This window comes from Macaca nemestrina, chromosome 1 (assembly GCF_043159975.1).
Source record: "Macaca nemestrina isolate mMacNem1 chromosome 1, mMacNem.hap1, whole genome shotgun sequence".
Classification (NCBI taxonomy): domain Eukaryota; kingdom Metazoa; phylum Chordata; class Mammalia; order Primates; family Cercopithecidae; genus Macaca; species Macaca nemestrina.
The window spans coordinates 41,766,271-41,784,035 of NC_092125.1; the positions used below are offsets into that span (position 1 = coordinate 41,766,271).

Below are 17,765 nucleotides of genomic sequence, written 5' to 3' on the forward strand. Positions count from 1 at the left end.
GCAGAGTTCTTATGCCTGTTGCATGACAGAGACCAAAAAATTCAGGCGCTTCTTCGCCTACCCTCGAAAATGCATGTGGGCCTGAAGATGAAGTCCAGGTAGCCCAATATTAAACTACCAAAAATTTCCTTGTTCCTTTCTTAAAAAGTCGGGGAGGCACTGCCTAAGCCAAAGGTTGTTTTGATTGCTTCCATGGTTCTAGTTTTTGGATGACTGATTTGGATACATTCAAGATGACAGCTGTCAAGAAATCAAACATCTGTTTTTACCAGAATGTAGTCTGACCATTTTTCCCTCGCAGTTCGAAGGGCTGCCTGTCGTAGTTTCATCACATGGGCAAACCGGGAGCTTGGCCAGTGCTTTGGTCCAATTTCATCAGGGTAAGACCTAAAATAATAATGATAGCTCATCATTATTGAGTACCTACATGTACCAGGCTCTGTCCTAAATGTTTATATGTATTCATTCAATCTTCTATCAACCACAGGAAGTAGATACTATTATTACAATCATCTCTATATTACAGATGAGGAAACTGGAGCAATGTGAATCAAGTAACTCACTGCTCACTGTAAACAACAATCTTTACATGAAATATTTCAATGGGTTCTCATGAGAGCCCTTTGAGGTGAGTACTAACTACTGTTCTCCGCATTTCATAGGTGAGGATATTGGGGTAGAGCAGTTAAGTCATTCATCCAATGTTACACAATGGGGCACAATCAAGATTTGAATCCAAGCAAAAAGCTCATGTTCCTAGACAATTTTTATACATCCCAACATCAAATAAATTTAGAGAGTATGCAGTGTAAAACATGAGTTTCCCAGGAAAAACAAAGGTTTAATTTACTTGTTGGTGTCTCCACAAATGATTCCACACAGTCTAACACATTGATCTGTCTTAGATAAAGTGAGGTCATGGAATCTCTATCAAGATTCACAAAACAGCCAGGCCAAACCTCCTCCATGGCCACACAGGCAAGTGGGTTGGAGCACACTCCAAAACCCTTCTGAAGGCACCCAACTGGCACGGACATTGATACTGTTGCAGTAACCCAAAACTGGCCACCACTTCAAGATCTCATAGCTGCACTGGCAGTACATTTGTTTTAGTGAACAAAAAACTGCAAAAACAATGAGACTGTAACTCTACAAACAAGGTTAATAAAACTATATACAGCACAGGAATTCTCTGGAATGTCTTCCCCAATTATTGTTTCAATGAAAATCAATGGAATTCTCATTTTTCTAAATATATTCCCCCCCAAAAATGCCTCCTCTAATATTTTTTCACACTGACCTTGGCATATAATAGATTTAGTCAAAACCTGGCTGCAGAGAACATTACCAAGATGCAAAGAAGGGACACAAAATATTTCTATGCCATTTTTATTAGGCCAAACTCCATTATAAGGCACTCTAAATGAGTGTTTACAATCTTTTACGGTGTTCAGACTTCACTGTTAAATTTTGCTTGAATTTGAGAAATAAATAGGTATATATTATATTATATTGTATATATTTATTTTATAATATAAATATTTATAAGAATTCTTACATATGGAGAGACTAGAAGAACAGAAACTTGTTCTGGAATAGCATTTACTATTACTATAATACAATTTCGACTTTCAATAAATGATTTATCTGGGGAAGAAATTCAGGCAACTCCTTCATTCTATTTCTACAATTGGTGAAGGTAAAATTGTAGTAGCTTTGGGAACATTTATAATAGTAAGTTTTAAACACATTTATTCTTGTTCTTATTTGTTCATCCAACCAGTATTAATTTAGTATTAATTTAGTGCCTGCCAAGAATATGGCTTTGAGGGGACAGGGGGAATATAAAGTGTTTATATATTCTAGCCCCTGCCAAAGAACTTACAATTTATTTAGAAAAAAAATACACTAATTGCATAGTTAATTAACGATGTTAGTTACGTATATCATTGTGCCAAAAAGGATGACATAGAATATAAGCAATACAATTTGAGACAAAGGTAGATATTTATAACTGAATGATTAAGAATAGGTTTCTATAGTAGGCGTGATTTAAGGTAAGAGTTAGTTATAAAGAAGGAAAGGGTCTTCCAGGACCTGCACAAGCAACAGTGTGGGGTTTGGAAATAAAAGGAACGTTCTGGATAAAGCACATTTTCTTTTGGTGCTAAATTCATGGATTTTAAAAATATAAGTCTTAGGTGTTTGAACTTTGTTCAGGTCCTAAAGAGTAAGTAAAGTATTTTTAGTAAAGAAATGAAACCATTTCATTTGTATCTGAGGTAGATTGATTTGACTGTATGGTACGTAGGATGACTTGGAGATAGAAGCAATTAAGAAATTGCTATGGTGGCCAGGTGCGGTGGCTCACGCCTGTAATCCCAGCACTTTGGGAGGTCAAGGCAGGCAGATCACGGGGTCAGGAGATCGACACCATCCTGGCTAACATGGTGAAAACCCCTCTCTACTCAAAATATGAAAAATTAGCCAGGCGTGGTGGCGCACACCTGTAGTCCCAGCTACTCAGGAGGCTGAGGCAGGAGAATCGTTTGAACCCAGGAGGCGGAGGTTGCAATGAGCCAAGATCGCGACTCTGCACTCCATCCTGGGTGACAGAGCGAGACTCCATCTAAAAAAAAGAAAGAAAAAGAAAAAGAAATTGCTATGGTAACCAAGCACAATGGCTCACACCTATAATCCCAGCACTTTGGAAGGCCAAGGTGGGAGGATCGCTTGAGGCCAGGAGTTCAAGAACAGCCTGGACAACATAGTGAGATCATGTCTCTACAAAAAATAAAAATAAAATTAGCCAGGCACAGTGGTGCATAGTTGTGGTCCTAGCTACCCAAGAGGCTGACTGAGGAGTACTGCCTGAGCCCAGGAGTACGAGGTTACAGTGGAGCTACGATCATGCCACTGCATTCCAGCTAGGGTGATAGAGTGAGACCCTGTCAAGAGATAAAGAAAGAGAGACAGAGGGAAAGAAAGAAAGAAAGAAAGAAAGAGAGAGAGAGAGAGAGAGAGAGAGAGAGAGAGAGAGAGAGAGAGAGACAGAAAGAAAGAAAGAAAGAAAGAAAGAAAGAAGAAAGAAGGAAGGAAGGAAGGAAAGAAGAGAAAAGAAGGAAAAGAAAGAAAGAAGGAATTTCTATGGTTAAGATAGGAAATAACCTAAATGAGCATCAGTAGGAGATCGATTAAATAATTATGGTAAATGCACACACAACAATGATTATGCAGAAAAAAGAAAAAAAGAAAATTAGCTCTTTAACTATTGCTATAGAATGATTACCAAGATATAAGTTGAAAAAAGCAAGGTATATGTAGAAAGTATACACATTTTCACTATGATCCTTCAAATATAAAAGTTTCTGTTTAAAATATGAATAAATAATATCAATATTTAAAAATATACACTGTCATGTCAATTTATTTATGAAGTAATGAAAACCTGAACTTGACTGGCAGCTGTGGGAGTAAACAGGAAGAGAGTACTGCGAAGATCTCTAAAAGGGAGAAATCGCAGATATTCAGAACTCACATAGGTGCAGAAATGAAAGACAATGAAAAGCACATGTGCCTCCAAACCTGGAAGCCCTAGAGAGCTAGTTAAAGAGGAAGGGTAAATAATGAGTTTACAAATTTTGCTCTTGCTACTCACTCCGGTTCATCCATAGGCCTCCACTCGACATAGTGATAGAGTCTCTGTACATTTTTCAGCCACTCCCTGAGTATTTCTGTTGTATTATCCACATTGTGATCGGTGGCTGCCCTGCATGAGAGAAAGCACAATATAGTTTAACTATGTCATCCACAGAAAGAGAGGGAAATCCCAAAGACACCAAACTAACTGAAAGAAGAATGGCTACTCCTGGAAAAAAAAAATTGTATATGTGAAAATAATTCCCTCATAGTCCAAACTAGACAATAAATTTCTAAAGTGAGAGACACTGCTTAAAATCATCTTTGTGTCGTTAGATGCTTAAACAGGGCTCAACCAATTGGAGAACGTGTAAATAGTTGCATTAATAAATAAACACATGAAAACACCAAGGATAAAATGAATTAACTGAGAGTCAATTAATGAATCTTCTTGGAAATTTTTCTATATGTTTTAATTTTCAGTTACCCGGAATGTAAACTCTGCTTTTTAACTTCACTAACAATGACCCTCAATTTGAGCAATAATTCTGCTTTATCTTCATTTCAAGTCAATTTCTGACCACAACAAAATATCTAGTCAGTGCTGCTTTAATCATTGTGAAGCTACAATAATAATTCTTAATATAAAACTCAAAAATTAAGGTATCTTCAATTATCTATTTTGGATTAACTTTATCATCACATTTACAAAATAGAGCATTTTCAAAAGTCTTTAAATAATGTATACAAAACTTATGCCTGTTCTACCTTGAAAGTTTAACAAATGAATCCGCTTGTAAAGGGGCTTAACTCATTTATTTAAAAAGTATTTTCAAATTGTATCGCAAAGCAAAACCCAACACATGTAAAACAGTTATTCAGAACACCTATAAATGAAGAGATAATGAAATGAAAAACAGAAAAAGAGAAAAAAGCAGGAGTTGTAATCCTGACAACAAACAAGGTAGAATTCAGGACAAAGAGCATTAAGATGACAAAGAAAGAGACTTTATAATACTAAAGGAGGCCATTCACATCAAAATATACCAAGTGTGAATTTCTATGCACTTTCATATATTACAGGAATTGGCAAACTTTCTTTCAAGAAATAGATGGTAAACATTTTAGGTTTACAGGCTATATACTATCTGCAACTACTACTTAACTCTGCCATTGTAGTGATACATCAGCCATAAACAATATGTAAATGAATGAGCATTGCTGTGTTCCAACAAAACTTTATTTACAAAAACAGGCAGCTGGTCTGTAGGCTATAATTTGCTGACCCCTAATATAGTAGAAAGTATAGAAACTGTAAAGAAAAACAGAAATAACAATAAGAGATATTAACATACCACTTTCAGTTAAAGATGGTACAAATGGGGAAAAAGTAAGTATATATAGGATCTATACAACGCACTAATAGAGACTTCTCAAGTGCACATGGAACATCTACTAGTACTGACCAACAATTACATCCCAAAGAAAGCCTCCATAAAATTGAAATTATATAAACAACATTCTCTGATCTAAATGACATATACATAGAAGTTGATAATAAAATAAAACCCCCTAAATCCACTAAAAACTCTCTTACAAAGTCCTTTTTTAAAAAATAAATAAAAGACAATTTCAGAACTTCCAAAAATTAATAGTGAAAACACTACATACCAGAATTTTGGGATACAATTAAAGCAGTAATTAGAGAAAAATTCAGTTTTATATGCTTAAATAAATAAAAATAAATGCGTTAAATTTCTACTCAAAAAGCTAGGAGAAAAGCAACAAAGTAAACATATATAAAGAAATTAATAAACATAAGGGTAGAAAGTTGTGAGATATAAAACAGGAAAAGAGTAGAAACAAACTAAAATGCTGCTTCTTTGAGAAAAATCAATAAAAGACAAGCCCTAGTTAATCTACCTAAGACAAACAAATATAAAACAGTAAGAAATGGTAAGGATGGGAAACAATATGATTGATTTGAAAGAAAAATTTTAAAAATGTGTAATCAACTACTTTGTACAACTCGATGATAAATAACTTTGAAAACTAAATATAATAGAAGATTTTCTAAAAAAATGCATGTTAGCAAAATTAACTCCTGAAGAGATATAAAGCTTAAATGAATAACTTCCATGAAGACAGTAAGGAGGAAAAAAACCCAACTAGGCTCATGTGTTTTTACAAGGGAATTCTACCAAATCCTACAATAGATACTTCCAATGCTCTACAGCTTGTTATCCAGAGTGTAGGGAAAAAAATGAAAATTCTAAGTTGTTCTAATATTGCAAGTATAATATTGATGTCTAAACCTTATGAAGATTTACACACACACACAAAACTATAGGCCAATATCCTTTAATGCATATGCTGCAAAAATCTTAAATAAAGTATTAACAAACAGAGTCCAACATCTTATTAAGAAAATATAGCATGGTCTAAGAATGTTTAATATGAAGGAATTTCATTGACATAATTCACTATGTTAATGGACCTGGAGAAAAATCATGATTATCTCTGTAAATGTGTAAAAAGTCTTTAACAAAATTCCACACCTATTCCTGGTTTTTAATAACCACACAGAATAAAATTCAAGCAGATACTAAGAAAACAAGCCACTACAATTAAAACTGTGTGGTAATGACACAGGGATAAATGACACAGGGAGCCCAGCGGCACAGAACAGAAAATATAGAAATTTAGTGTATGATAAGGGTATTATGTAACATTCCCATGTAACAAACATGCACATATACTCCCTGTATCTAAAATGAAATTGGAAATTTAAAAATAAATAAAGTTTCACCAAAAATATATATACATATAATACGGGTTTGAAAAATGATCAGAGGTACACATGAAATAATTTAGTTTTTATTGCATCATTACTTCCACTGCGATTTGTAGGACGATTTAAAATAAATTGAAAGAAAATATAAATAAAGGGCGAGTGCAGTGGTTCATGCCCGTAATTGCAGCACTTTGGGAGGCCAAGGTGGGCAGATCATTTGAGGTCAGGAGTTTGAGACCAGCCTGATCTACATGGTGAAACCCGTCCCTACTAAAGAAAACCAAAAAATTAGCTGGGTATGGTGGCACGTGCCTATTAGTCCCAGCTACTCGGGAGGCTGAGGCAGGAGAATCACTTGAACCTGGGAGGTGGAGGTTGCAGTGAGCCGAGTTCGGTCCACTGCACTCCAGCCTGGGTGATAGAGTGAGATTCTGTCTCTATAAATATAATAAATAAATAAAGCATACACATAAAAAACAGTGCTTTTCATTAAAATGAACCATTATAGTTTTTACTTGATTTTAAATTGCCTCTAAATATATTCAAATTTCTTTATCTCCTAAAAAAATAACATTTAAGAGAGGTAATGTTCAGAAATGTTCAAGAGAGAAAAATACATTGTTAAGCAATGCACGGTGGAACTCTATTTAGATAGGGAATACATTTCTGTAAAATCCCAAGTAACTTAAAACTATGTAACTTAAGTCATAGGGTATAGAAAAATGGGACATAGAGGTACATAACTAGTATTTGAAAATATTATTTTGTAAAATAGATACTTAAACTAAAACTAGGCTAATTAAAAACATTATCCAATAACTAGAGATGACACCAATGGCCAACTTGATCTACTTTCAAGTGTCTTCTTGAAATTAGATGAGAACCAGCTCCTCTCTTCACGGCAAGGTCTAGGAGGGAGAAAGACCCACAGGTCCACCTGGACATTCCATGGCCTGGAGAGGGAGAGAGGTGATGTGTGAAGCTGACAGTTTTGAGGGATGCGAGGTGAGCACCTTAGGACCAAGATGGGGTAGGAGGAGCCCTTAGCAACTCACAGAGGTGGGAAAGTGGCCCAGAAAGCAACGTGGAAGAAGGCCACAGGCTCCACCGAGTTTGTGATTGTGCCAAAAAGTGCAAAGTCAGCAAAAGTCACGTCCATTTTGACTCATGGTCACAAGCTACCAACATCCAGGGTAACAGGTGGCCATGAAGAGCACAATGAGAATCCTACCACTGGTCTTGTAACAGGAAGCATGCAGAGAGCAATTCCTGAAACTCGGAATTTACCATAAAGCACCTTATTCTTCACTCAAAACATTATGAAGAGGAGTAAGTTAAAACTAAACGAAACAAAAATTCCTCATCACAGTGTTAGCCAAAAGTTATGAGAATTCTACATTATTCTTAAATTATTTATAAATGGTGTAGGAGAATTTGCCAGGTGCAGTAGCACACACCCTTAGTCCTAGCTACCTGAGAGGCTGAGGTAGGAGGATCACTTGAGCCCAGGAGCTCCAGGCTGCAGTGAGTACAACTGTGCCTGTGAATAGTCACTGCACTCCAGCCTGGGCAACATAGCGAGACCCCATCTCTTACAGAAATAGTCTAGGTAATTTATACATCATCTACTTCTTTCCCTGGTTGTTGTTTCTTCATTACACAGGACTTCTTAAATTCTCTTTGCCTTCTCTACATCAATGCATTCCCATTTCCTAATCCTTTTGACAGAGTTGGTCTTATTGTACGAAATGCATTTTCCTGGTGTACAGATTAAACAACTCCAAAACCTGCCCAAGCATCCACTCCTGATGAACATCCTTAGAAATTAGCTGCCTTAGAAGTATGCAGAGGTAAAGATGTCTAATTAAAAACAGATGCACAGATTTCAAATATTCTCTTTACTGAGTTAAAAAATTGTCTGTACTCTTACTTCCCTGAATTAAGATTCTCTTTGTTCTCAGGCTTCTGAGGAAATGAACATGTCCTCCAGTTGTGGTTGGAGACAGGTGCATCCATCCTGGTCTTTGAAGTGCAGGGCCAATCTCTCCTACACTCATTCCCAGAGGAGGAAGAGGCCCTGGCCACACCAGCCCACCGAGGAAGCCTCGCAGCCCCACTGAAGACTGAGTTTCCCTGCTCCTCCTCCCCACTGTCAAAAAAAGGCAAAAACGAAGAAATCCAGGCAGACACTCCTAACTGCTGCCTTGTAATCGCTCTGACAAAAGTATGTTTCCATTTGAATGCATAATAATGAAAGCATTACAGGCCCTGGGCTATTCAGAGGGTTGGACAGAGAGAGATACCAAAGGCTCAGATGCAAGCTCTCTGGAGGAAACCCGAGGCTGGTGCTAACGGTTCTATTTTCAGAGCCCTGTAGCACAAGGCAACAACACCGCGGTGCTTGTCCTGCTGCAGCACTCCACAAGCAGCTAGACACAAAAACCTCTGCGGCTGAGGTGGATTTTTCCATGAAGCTAGGAAGCTGAGAACCCAGAATGTGTGAGGCCCCTCAGGAGGAGCTGAGGCACAGTGGCCCCTCTCTCAGTCTGAAGGCTCCTTGCGGTTCCTGTGGAAAATGAGTACTGCCTCGAATCTGTCATCCTCCTCCCAATCAGACCAGAAAAGGCACCCGGAAAAATTGCAGACATCACTAACGAATTACTTGAAGAAAACAAATGATGTGCAAGGACAGCTGGACATCTGGAGAGGTGATCTGCAAGTAATTGACAGTCAGTAATCAAACTGGAAAAATACAAACATGGGCTGGCTGGGTGACCATGTTTCCGGGAGGCTCACACAGCTCAGTCTGCCTCCATTCTCCAACTAGAGTGGATTCACAGCTAAAGCAACACCTCCACTCACTCTCTCTTCCCTGGGTCTCTCTGACTCAGGATAAGACAGCAAGGAGAGGCTGGGTGCAGTGGCTCACGCCTGTAATCCCAGCACTTTGGGAGGCTGAGATGGATCATCTGAGGTCAGGAGTTCAAGGCCAGCCCAGCCAACATGGTGAAACCCCGTCTCTACTAAAAATACAAAAATTAGCCAGGTGTGATGGTGCGTGCCTGTAGTCCCAGCTACTTGGGAAGCTGAGGCAGGAAAACTGCTTGAACCCCGGAGGCAGAGATTGCAGTGAGCTGAGATCATGCCACTGCACTCCAGTCTAGGTGAGAAAGCGAGACTGTCTCAAAAGAAAAACAACAACAACAAAAAAGACAGCAAGGAGAGCTCAGCTCTTGAGCTGTTTTTAATTTTCTTTGAAGGTCACGTTGGGACAATAACTTTCCTTTACCTCTAAGGAGCCCTGGTACCGGCCAGCCCCAAGGTCTCTCCCTTCCACTTTTAGGGGAGCTGTGGCCCTGAGACAGCTTCAGTGCTCACAGTTGGCTTCCTCTCTGTCCATGAGTCCTGGCTTGCTTTCTTTGGAGCTAATACTTGAAAAGGGAGCGCTGGTAGAAACAGGTGCCACATCCACACTGGCCACCTCTCACCCTAGTGCTGCCCGTCTGCTTTCCCTCTGATTCTGCTTTTAGTTCCTATTTCCCCTTCTTCCTCTTCTCCAGCTGTGCAAGTTAGTAAAGGCCCATGAGTCTTGAATTCAAAATCGAATTGGGACTAAGGGAAACACGTATTGGAGGTGTGATCACAACATGTGTAGGGATCCCCTTAACTGATGATGCTCCCAGGTCAACAGGTGTATTGTCACCACTACATGGAAGGGAGCACAAAGAGCAGGCCAAGAAGTCAACATGTCTGCAGGATGAGACAGCTTGGAAGGATCCTTGCAGGATGCTTGGCTGTGGAAAAAAAAATATTGAGATTTATCTGGCAATGTCTAAAAACACTGACATTTCTCCTTGTTCCAGAAGTTAGTTTTCATTTCTAAGTCTTGCCTCTTGAGACTCAGCGCCAACTAGAAATAATTAGAACTGACTCATTTATTTTGACCACAAGTCCTACTGAGGTTGTTAGGGCTAAATTCATATTGGTAAGCATGGGGCCACTGGAATCATATTAAAGATGCAGACTGGATCTCTCAGCAGGTGGGACACAGAAATTGAGGACACAGTACTCCCTTGTTTTATTTTATTTTTGAGATGAAGTTTCACTCTTTTTGCCCAGGCTGGAGTGCAGTGGCACAATCTCAGCTCAATGCAACCTCCGCCTCCCGGATTCAAGTGATAATCCTGCCTCAGCCTTCCAAGTAGCTGGGATTAGAGGCATGTGCCACCATGCCCAGCTAATGTTGTGTTTTTAGTAGAGACGGGGTCTCACCATGTTGGTCAGGCTGGTCTCGAACTCCTGACCTCTGGTGATCCACCTCCTCAACCTCCCAAAGTGCTGGGATTACAGGCATGAGCTGCCGCGCCCAGCCAGGACATGGTACTTCTGATCACTTCCATCTGTACTGAGACTCAGGGAATGTCCTCAGCTTCCCTGTCACACCCCGGAAAGTCTAGACCTCTGTCACTATAGAAGAGGTCTGCGACTGGTGGAGCAGCAGGATGGCAACACTGGACAGCGACTGATCTATTGATCTTGGTGCTTGAGAACCCACAAAATACTTTCCCCAGAGGCTCAAGGGAATGGCAATGGAATGAACAACAAAGTTAGTCACCACCTGGACAATCCTCACCATGACTAGTGAGTTGGCAAAGGTAAATTTTCCAATTCAAGACTTCAAACACTGAACTACCGTCTCAGATGCTTCTTGTTTTCATCCAGCAAAGAAGACTCATTTGTGTAGAAAATAAAGCGCTCCACCTAAAAATAAAATTCCACTAATGAAAGCAACTACTGTAATTCATTTTCTTTTTTTTTTTTTTTTTTTTTTGAGACGGAGTCTCGCTCTGTCGCCCAGGCTGGAGTGCAGTGGCGCGATCTCGGCTCACTGCAAGCTCCGCCTCCCGGGTTCACGCCATTCTCCTGCCTCAGCCTCCCGAGTAGCTGGGACTACAGGCGCCCACAACCGCGCCCGGCTAATTTTTTGTATTTTTAGTAGAGACGGGGTTTCACCGTGGTCTCGATCTCCTGACCTTGTGATCCACCCGCCTCGGCCTCCCAAAGTGCTGGGATTACAGGCGTGAGCCACCGCGCCCGGCCTGTAATTCATTTTCAAGAGAGGTCATATTATCGAGTCCCACCACCTCTGTGTCCAGTCTCAAGGAACGCCTCCCCAGCAACAGACGTGCCAAAGGCAGAGACATGCTCAGCTACTCAGCAAAATATGCCAATTGATTCTTGCTTCTTGGTTACCGGGTAGAGTTCTGTCTAAAGATCCGGAACCCTTCTTGTGGGTGGAAACTAGATATGGATATGGTTAAGGCATGAATATGGATTGGGGGCCTGGGGATTCCTCCCACAAAAAGCCTTTTCCTAGATCCTATTCATACCAAGTCAATTAGTTGCAATTCTTCACAATAAACTAAGAAATCAGAAAAACTTATTTCTTATGAAAACCTCCTCACCAGCAAAATTAATGTTTATACTGCCTCATCATCCCTCCTCAGTATGTCTCATTTCATCCCAGAAACAATCATAGACACAACACACCTGAAGTCTGGGTATGTGTGATGTAAAAATAAATATTTGATTCTAGAAATTCAAGCAACCAATCAGTTTCATCCCTAAACAGCATACCTAAATTTTTCCTGATGGTAAAATTTGCTGATTGACCAGTTAACAGTCAATTCAAAAGCCCATTATCATCTTTTAATGAAATTAATAAACTTAATTAAGCATATTATAATTGAGCTATTGTTGATACTCATGATTCTGAGATATATTTTTCTTGTCAACATTATGTCACATACAAATCCATTTTTAGCCTTATGATTAACTAAATTACTCATTATCTTTATTTCCCCCGTTATAGAAAAGAAGGCTGAGGATGAGAGGTTATGACTTGCTCAAGTCATGCAAATGGTGGGTACTAGAGCTTGGCCTTTTTATTTAGGCCTTCTAATCCATCCCTCAACACCCACCCCCCGACCCCAGGCTCCCCACCACACCTGTCCAACAGAGAGTAGATGACCAGGAAACACTGTCAAATTGGAAGTTCTCTACCTTGTCAAGAATATAAATCAATATGACCAATATGATCATCTCAGGATGACAGGATGGAAATGTCCCAGCAAAAAAACAAAAGAAAAATGGGAAGATTCATCCATTCCCTACAAGCTTTGCTTAGGTTTACTTTCAGCATAATTTTCCTTGGAGTCACAACCCTTGGAATTCCATGAAAATATCAGTGGGAGCATCTGAGACAAGACAAATATGTTTCTCGTTTGTCTAAGTACCCTCTTCCTGTTTTTGTTCTCCTTTGTCCCTTATTTATTCTTCTTCCCACCCTTTTTACCCACTCATCATGGCCCGTTTTCTCGTCCCTATTGGATTTTCCAATTCTGATAAGTTCTTTATTTTGTGGATGTACCCTGAAGACATGTAGTTACTAGTTAAATGTAGCACTGGTACTAAAGAGAAGACACAGCAGGATCCAATAACATTTTCTCCAGGAGTCCTGAACCTCTGCACCCTCCAAACACATCAGGTTAGATTGGACACCCTCTTTCTGTAATTATGCATCACTAGCTTGCCGTGCTTCCAGCACTGTGGTTGCTCCTGTATTATAATTAATTGGTTCTATTTCTTTCTTCATTACTCGACTTTCTTCCCCTGAGGACAGGGACTGTCCCGGTACTTAACAGTTCACTATAAAATAAGCACTTATCATGAGTTTCATGAGTGAATGAATGAACAATTTCAGGGAACTTCTCCTCATCCAACCCAAATGCCTACAAAGGCTGAGCACAGATAACAAAGAAGTGAAATGGGCCGTGTATGAGCCAACAGCCTGAAAGGAGGACTGTTGAGAATAGGCACATGTGGGCCCCAGCTGAATGCTGCTGTGCTGGAATGTGTGCCCAGAAATGCTAGGCTTTCAAATTGTTTCAAGAGAAGCTGGCTATCTACTTTTTAGAGATAAATGTCTATTTATAACCTGTACAAACTTTTAGGCTGAAATGCCATGAAAATATTCCAGCCTGGCAATAGGTCTCGGAAACCAACATAAAAAACACATTGTTTTATCTCTTAATAGCCCAGGTCCATCCATCCACACATACTCAGGGCACAAATTTCAGTAATTAAATATTTCAAATATGGCTGGGAGGATAGCAATAATAACTTTGCTTCTTTCACAAAACAGAAAACATCTTCCATGAGAAAGAAAAGACAAACATGCATAGATTGAGCAAGGTGTAAGTAATTCTCTCAACCAGTCTAATATCAAGAGAATTGGAAAGAAGAAAAAAAATGATGGCGGCACCACGGGATGAGTATAAGTGTACACTTCCCTGAAAACACCGTACATACCTCCTCTCATTGCGCGGCAACTAAGACATGATTACTGCTGCACGAACTTTTTACTAAAAACTTTATTGAGATACATTTCTCATACCGAATATTCACTCTTCTAAAGTATAAAATACAGTGGTTTTTAGTTGTGCAACCATCACCATTATCCAATTACAGAACATTTCCATCACCTCAAAAAGAAACCCTACACCCATTAGCAGTCACTCCTCACCCGTCCAGCCCCTGGTAACCACTTTTCTGCTTTCTGTCCCTATGGATTTACCTATTCTCGTCCTTTCTTATCAATGGAATCATACGATTGTGGCCTTTTGTGTCTGACTTCTTTCACTTTGCAACTGTTTTCAAGGTTCATGCATGTTGTAGCACGTATCAGTACTTCATTTCTTTTTATGGCTAAATAATATTCCACAGTATGGATATGCCACATTTTGTTTATCCATTTATCAGTTAATAGACATTTGGGTGTTTTCACTTTCTAGTTACTATGAACGATGCTGCTATGAACATTCATGTAGAAGTTTTTGTGTGAACATATGGTTTCATTTACCTTGAGTATGGCTGCTCAAACTTTAAATACTATGGAAAAAGAAAAAAAATTATTTTCTTATTCTTTACCCTTTGTGGAGAATCTACTATGTTCCAGGCACTAAGCTGACCATTTTACATATATAACTTTAGCATTTAAAGTAATTCTCCTGTAAGTATTATTATCCCCATTTTACAGAAGAGGAATGTGAGGCTTAGAGACTCTCTTCCAAATACTATTTTCTTTCCATTTATACCTGATCTTTGATATGTATTTTTCTTAATCTCTGAAATTCTCAGTTTTCTGTTCCAGTGTAGCAGAGAGGAATCCTTTACTCTGCTTCATGAGTATCTTGGTTGTACATGAGATGAGCAGATGCAAGGGCCCAGGAATGCGTGGGCAGTTGCAAGGAAGTGAGAAGTGTCAGGTCTCAGCAGAGGAGCTGGGTGGAGCAGCTGAAACAGGACATGGATGATTAAACTCTGAGGGGGGATGTCCAGCACTGCCTAATGGTGGGGCTAGGTCCATGTAAACAGTTAGTTCTTGGGCCTGGCAGAGCGATGCTACAGCAAAACATGGAGCCTCTGAAACATGAGGTCATGGGGAACTGGAGCCAGCGCAACCACAGGGAAAGTCACAGCCCAAGGACTGGGCTTGCTACATGCAGCAATTATTGACAGGAGGATCTCCCCACCAGGATCTGCTCTGTTATATGGAGGAGAACTGGCTGAACTGCAGTGACAATGTAAAGGCAAAGTGGTCTCTTGGATTGAGGACTGGGAGAAAGCTGAAGGAAGTGTCTGTGTTCTGTGTAGAAAGATTTACTTTGATTCGTTCATTTCTGAAAACAACTGCAGTTAAGAATGACAATAAATATTTAAGTTATCTATTAATCCTGAGTTCCTTGACACTACTATTTCGCTAACGACATCCTTAATCAAATAAAAAGTATGAAGTCAGGAGGCATGGCTCTTTCACCAATTAACTCTGTAATCTTAATGAATTTACTTGAACTCCCTGTGCCCTGTTTTTCCATCTGTAAAATGGGACAATAACATCTGCTGCATCTACCTAGCTCACTGGGTTATTCTGAGGAGCTAACAGCATGTGAAGGAGCTTTCGAGAATACTTTCCTTCCCCTGGCTGTCCCCAACACACACACACATCCTCAAATAAGAAATAAGACAGCTTGTTGAATACGCTCTTAAGACACATGCAAAAAAGTTCAACACATGCATTTAAGGCAAACAAACTACAATTACTACAGCCTACCATTTTTTAAGAAAAAAAGATATACATGCCCATTATCACCGAGAAAGTGAAAGAAATGTACAGCAAGGACTGCTAATTATCTCAATATCAGTTCTTCTCTTTCTCCCTAGTAATACAATTTTTAGCTGAGTCTAAAGAGTAAACTTTAGGCTCGACAACAGCAGGGACATTTGTCTCTTCTGTTCACTGCTCCATCCTTAACACTTAGAACAGTGCCTTGCACATAGTATGTGCTCAATAAATATTTGCTGAATGATTCCTCTCACATCAAACTCCTAGCCTAATAAGAACTGTAAAAACACCTGTACAGTTCTCTCAGTTCAACAGTCACCAGCTATGCATCTCTTCTGTGCCAGTGATCATGGCACTTGCTGGAAAGCAACACCTTGTCACTCACATCAAGATGCACCCAGTTTCTCACAGCTGGACAGGAAATACAGATGTGTAAATAAATAACTGTAATTCGGTATGACATTGTCGACGATGGATATATGACAAGGTCTCCAAGTACCAGGGAGGAGGGAGTGGCTAGGAAGGTGTGGGAAGGGCCACGAGAGGCTTCTCAAAGGATCAGAGACCTGAACTGGGATTTGAAGATTGAGCAGATATTAAGGGAAGGTAGAAAGAAGAATGTTCCAGAAAAAGGAACAACATATGTGGAGGCAGAAAGGGATGTAACAGTCTGATGTGTTTGTTGAACTCCACGTAAATTTGTTGGGCTAGAACTTAAAAGCCGAGAGGGCGAGATGGCTGTGAGGTGTCAGGGCTGATGCAGTTGTCAGGGATGGGGTAGGTACAGGACACAGTGAAGAAGGGTGACCCCCTTTCATGGGTCCCTAGCATCCTGCCCTCCTTTAAAAAAATAAACTGATGTATAATTCTCTGAAATTATGTATTTTTCCAGATTGTGACAGGTATTGCCGTTAGCATGAGCATGCATTTATTCTCTGATTCCTCAGAGGAAATTCAAAAAACACGTGATGTGCTGGCCTATTTTATTCAGTTCCAATTCCATCCACAGGTGCAGCTGCCACATAGTCTGGGTTTTCTGGGAAAGGTGTGATTTCTAACATTCCGACCCATTTTCTTCACAACTTCATTTGTACCTCCCAGATCATGTGTCCAAAGTAAACACTTAACATGTGCTTGTTGAATGACTAAGTGAACAAATAAATGCTTGTAAAAATCAATGACATGAACGAAAATAAAGTGGTTATATTTGCTAAGGGTCTATTACTTAATGAAAAGCACCAGCAAATCGGTAATAGAACAATATTCGATGCATATAAATCATTTTGATTTTTGTAAAAAGCCATCACGCTTTTCTCTGCTATAGTATTTGTTTCTCCAGTGAGAAAGTTGGACTAGAAACATGAACAAAGAGTAAAAGTATAAATTTACAAACTGAATTCAAGGCTGTTTTCCCACAGAGTATCCCAGAATGAGAACTTGGACCTGACTAAAAAAAAAAATGTCAGCCCAGTCAGTCACTGTTATCCAATACCTGTTGCCTTGGTTCCAGGAACAACACTCCTGGCCATCTCAGGAGGGAGAGAAAAATGTTTGCTTTGCGTTTACCTGCCTGGAGAAGTTTTCAGTCTGGCCTTCCCATATCACTTCATTTGTGGTTCCTTCACATGTTGGGGTGGGGATGTTGTGGGAGACTACAGTTTGGCAGGTGTTAGATACATGTTCATATCCTATACTCACAGCCACAGGTCAATTGAACAGAACCAAGTCATATTTTTGAGGAGTTTTGAGTTATTTTACTTAGTCGTAGTGTCAGGGCAAACAGGAGGCTATTCTGATGGGTTTTTTTTTTTTTTGAGTTTTTTTTCCATTTCTCTGCTGGAAAACTACCATCAGAGGGAAGGAACACTGTGTGCTCCTAACATTCTCAGGATCTGTGTGGCTTTGTCACATGCTCCCAGGAGAGGCGCACGCATAAATACACAGCATATACATGTGTTGCTATTGCCTTTACTACTCACTGCGCTTCTGCAGAGAGGGGCGCAGTGAAAGCAAACCTCAGCTAAGTGCTCACTCCGGGCCAGGCATTGACCTAGAACTCTAGTAATATCTCATTTAATCCTCACGACAACCCTATCATGTGCTATACTTACTATTTCCATTATACAGCGGAGGAAAATCAGGTCCAGA

The 17,765-nt window shown here is 39.7% G+C and overlaps 1 protein-coding gene across 2 annotated transcripts in view; it reads right to left on the reverse strand.

Moving 5' to 3' along the window:
• The window catches only part of LOC105484573 (collagen beta(1-O)galactosyltransferase 2), a 102,961-nt gene that overhangs the window by 38,557 nt on the left and 46,639 nt on the right, over nucleotides 1-17,765 (reverse strand). For both annotated transcript variants that reach the window (XM_024793700.2, XM_011746339.3), the window contains exons 2-3: nucleotides 3,659-3,769; nucleotides 270-387 (exon numbers count right to left, since the gene is read on the reverse strand). In XM_024793700.2, coding sequence (XP_024649468.2) covers nucleotides 270-387; nucleotides 3,659-3,769 — 229 coding nt within the window. The remainder of the gene's footprint in view (nucleotides 1-269; nucleotides 388-3,658; nucleotides 3,770-17,765) is intronic.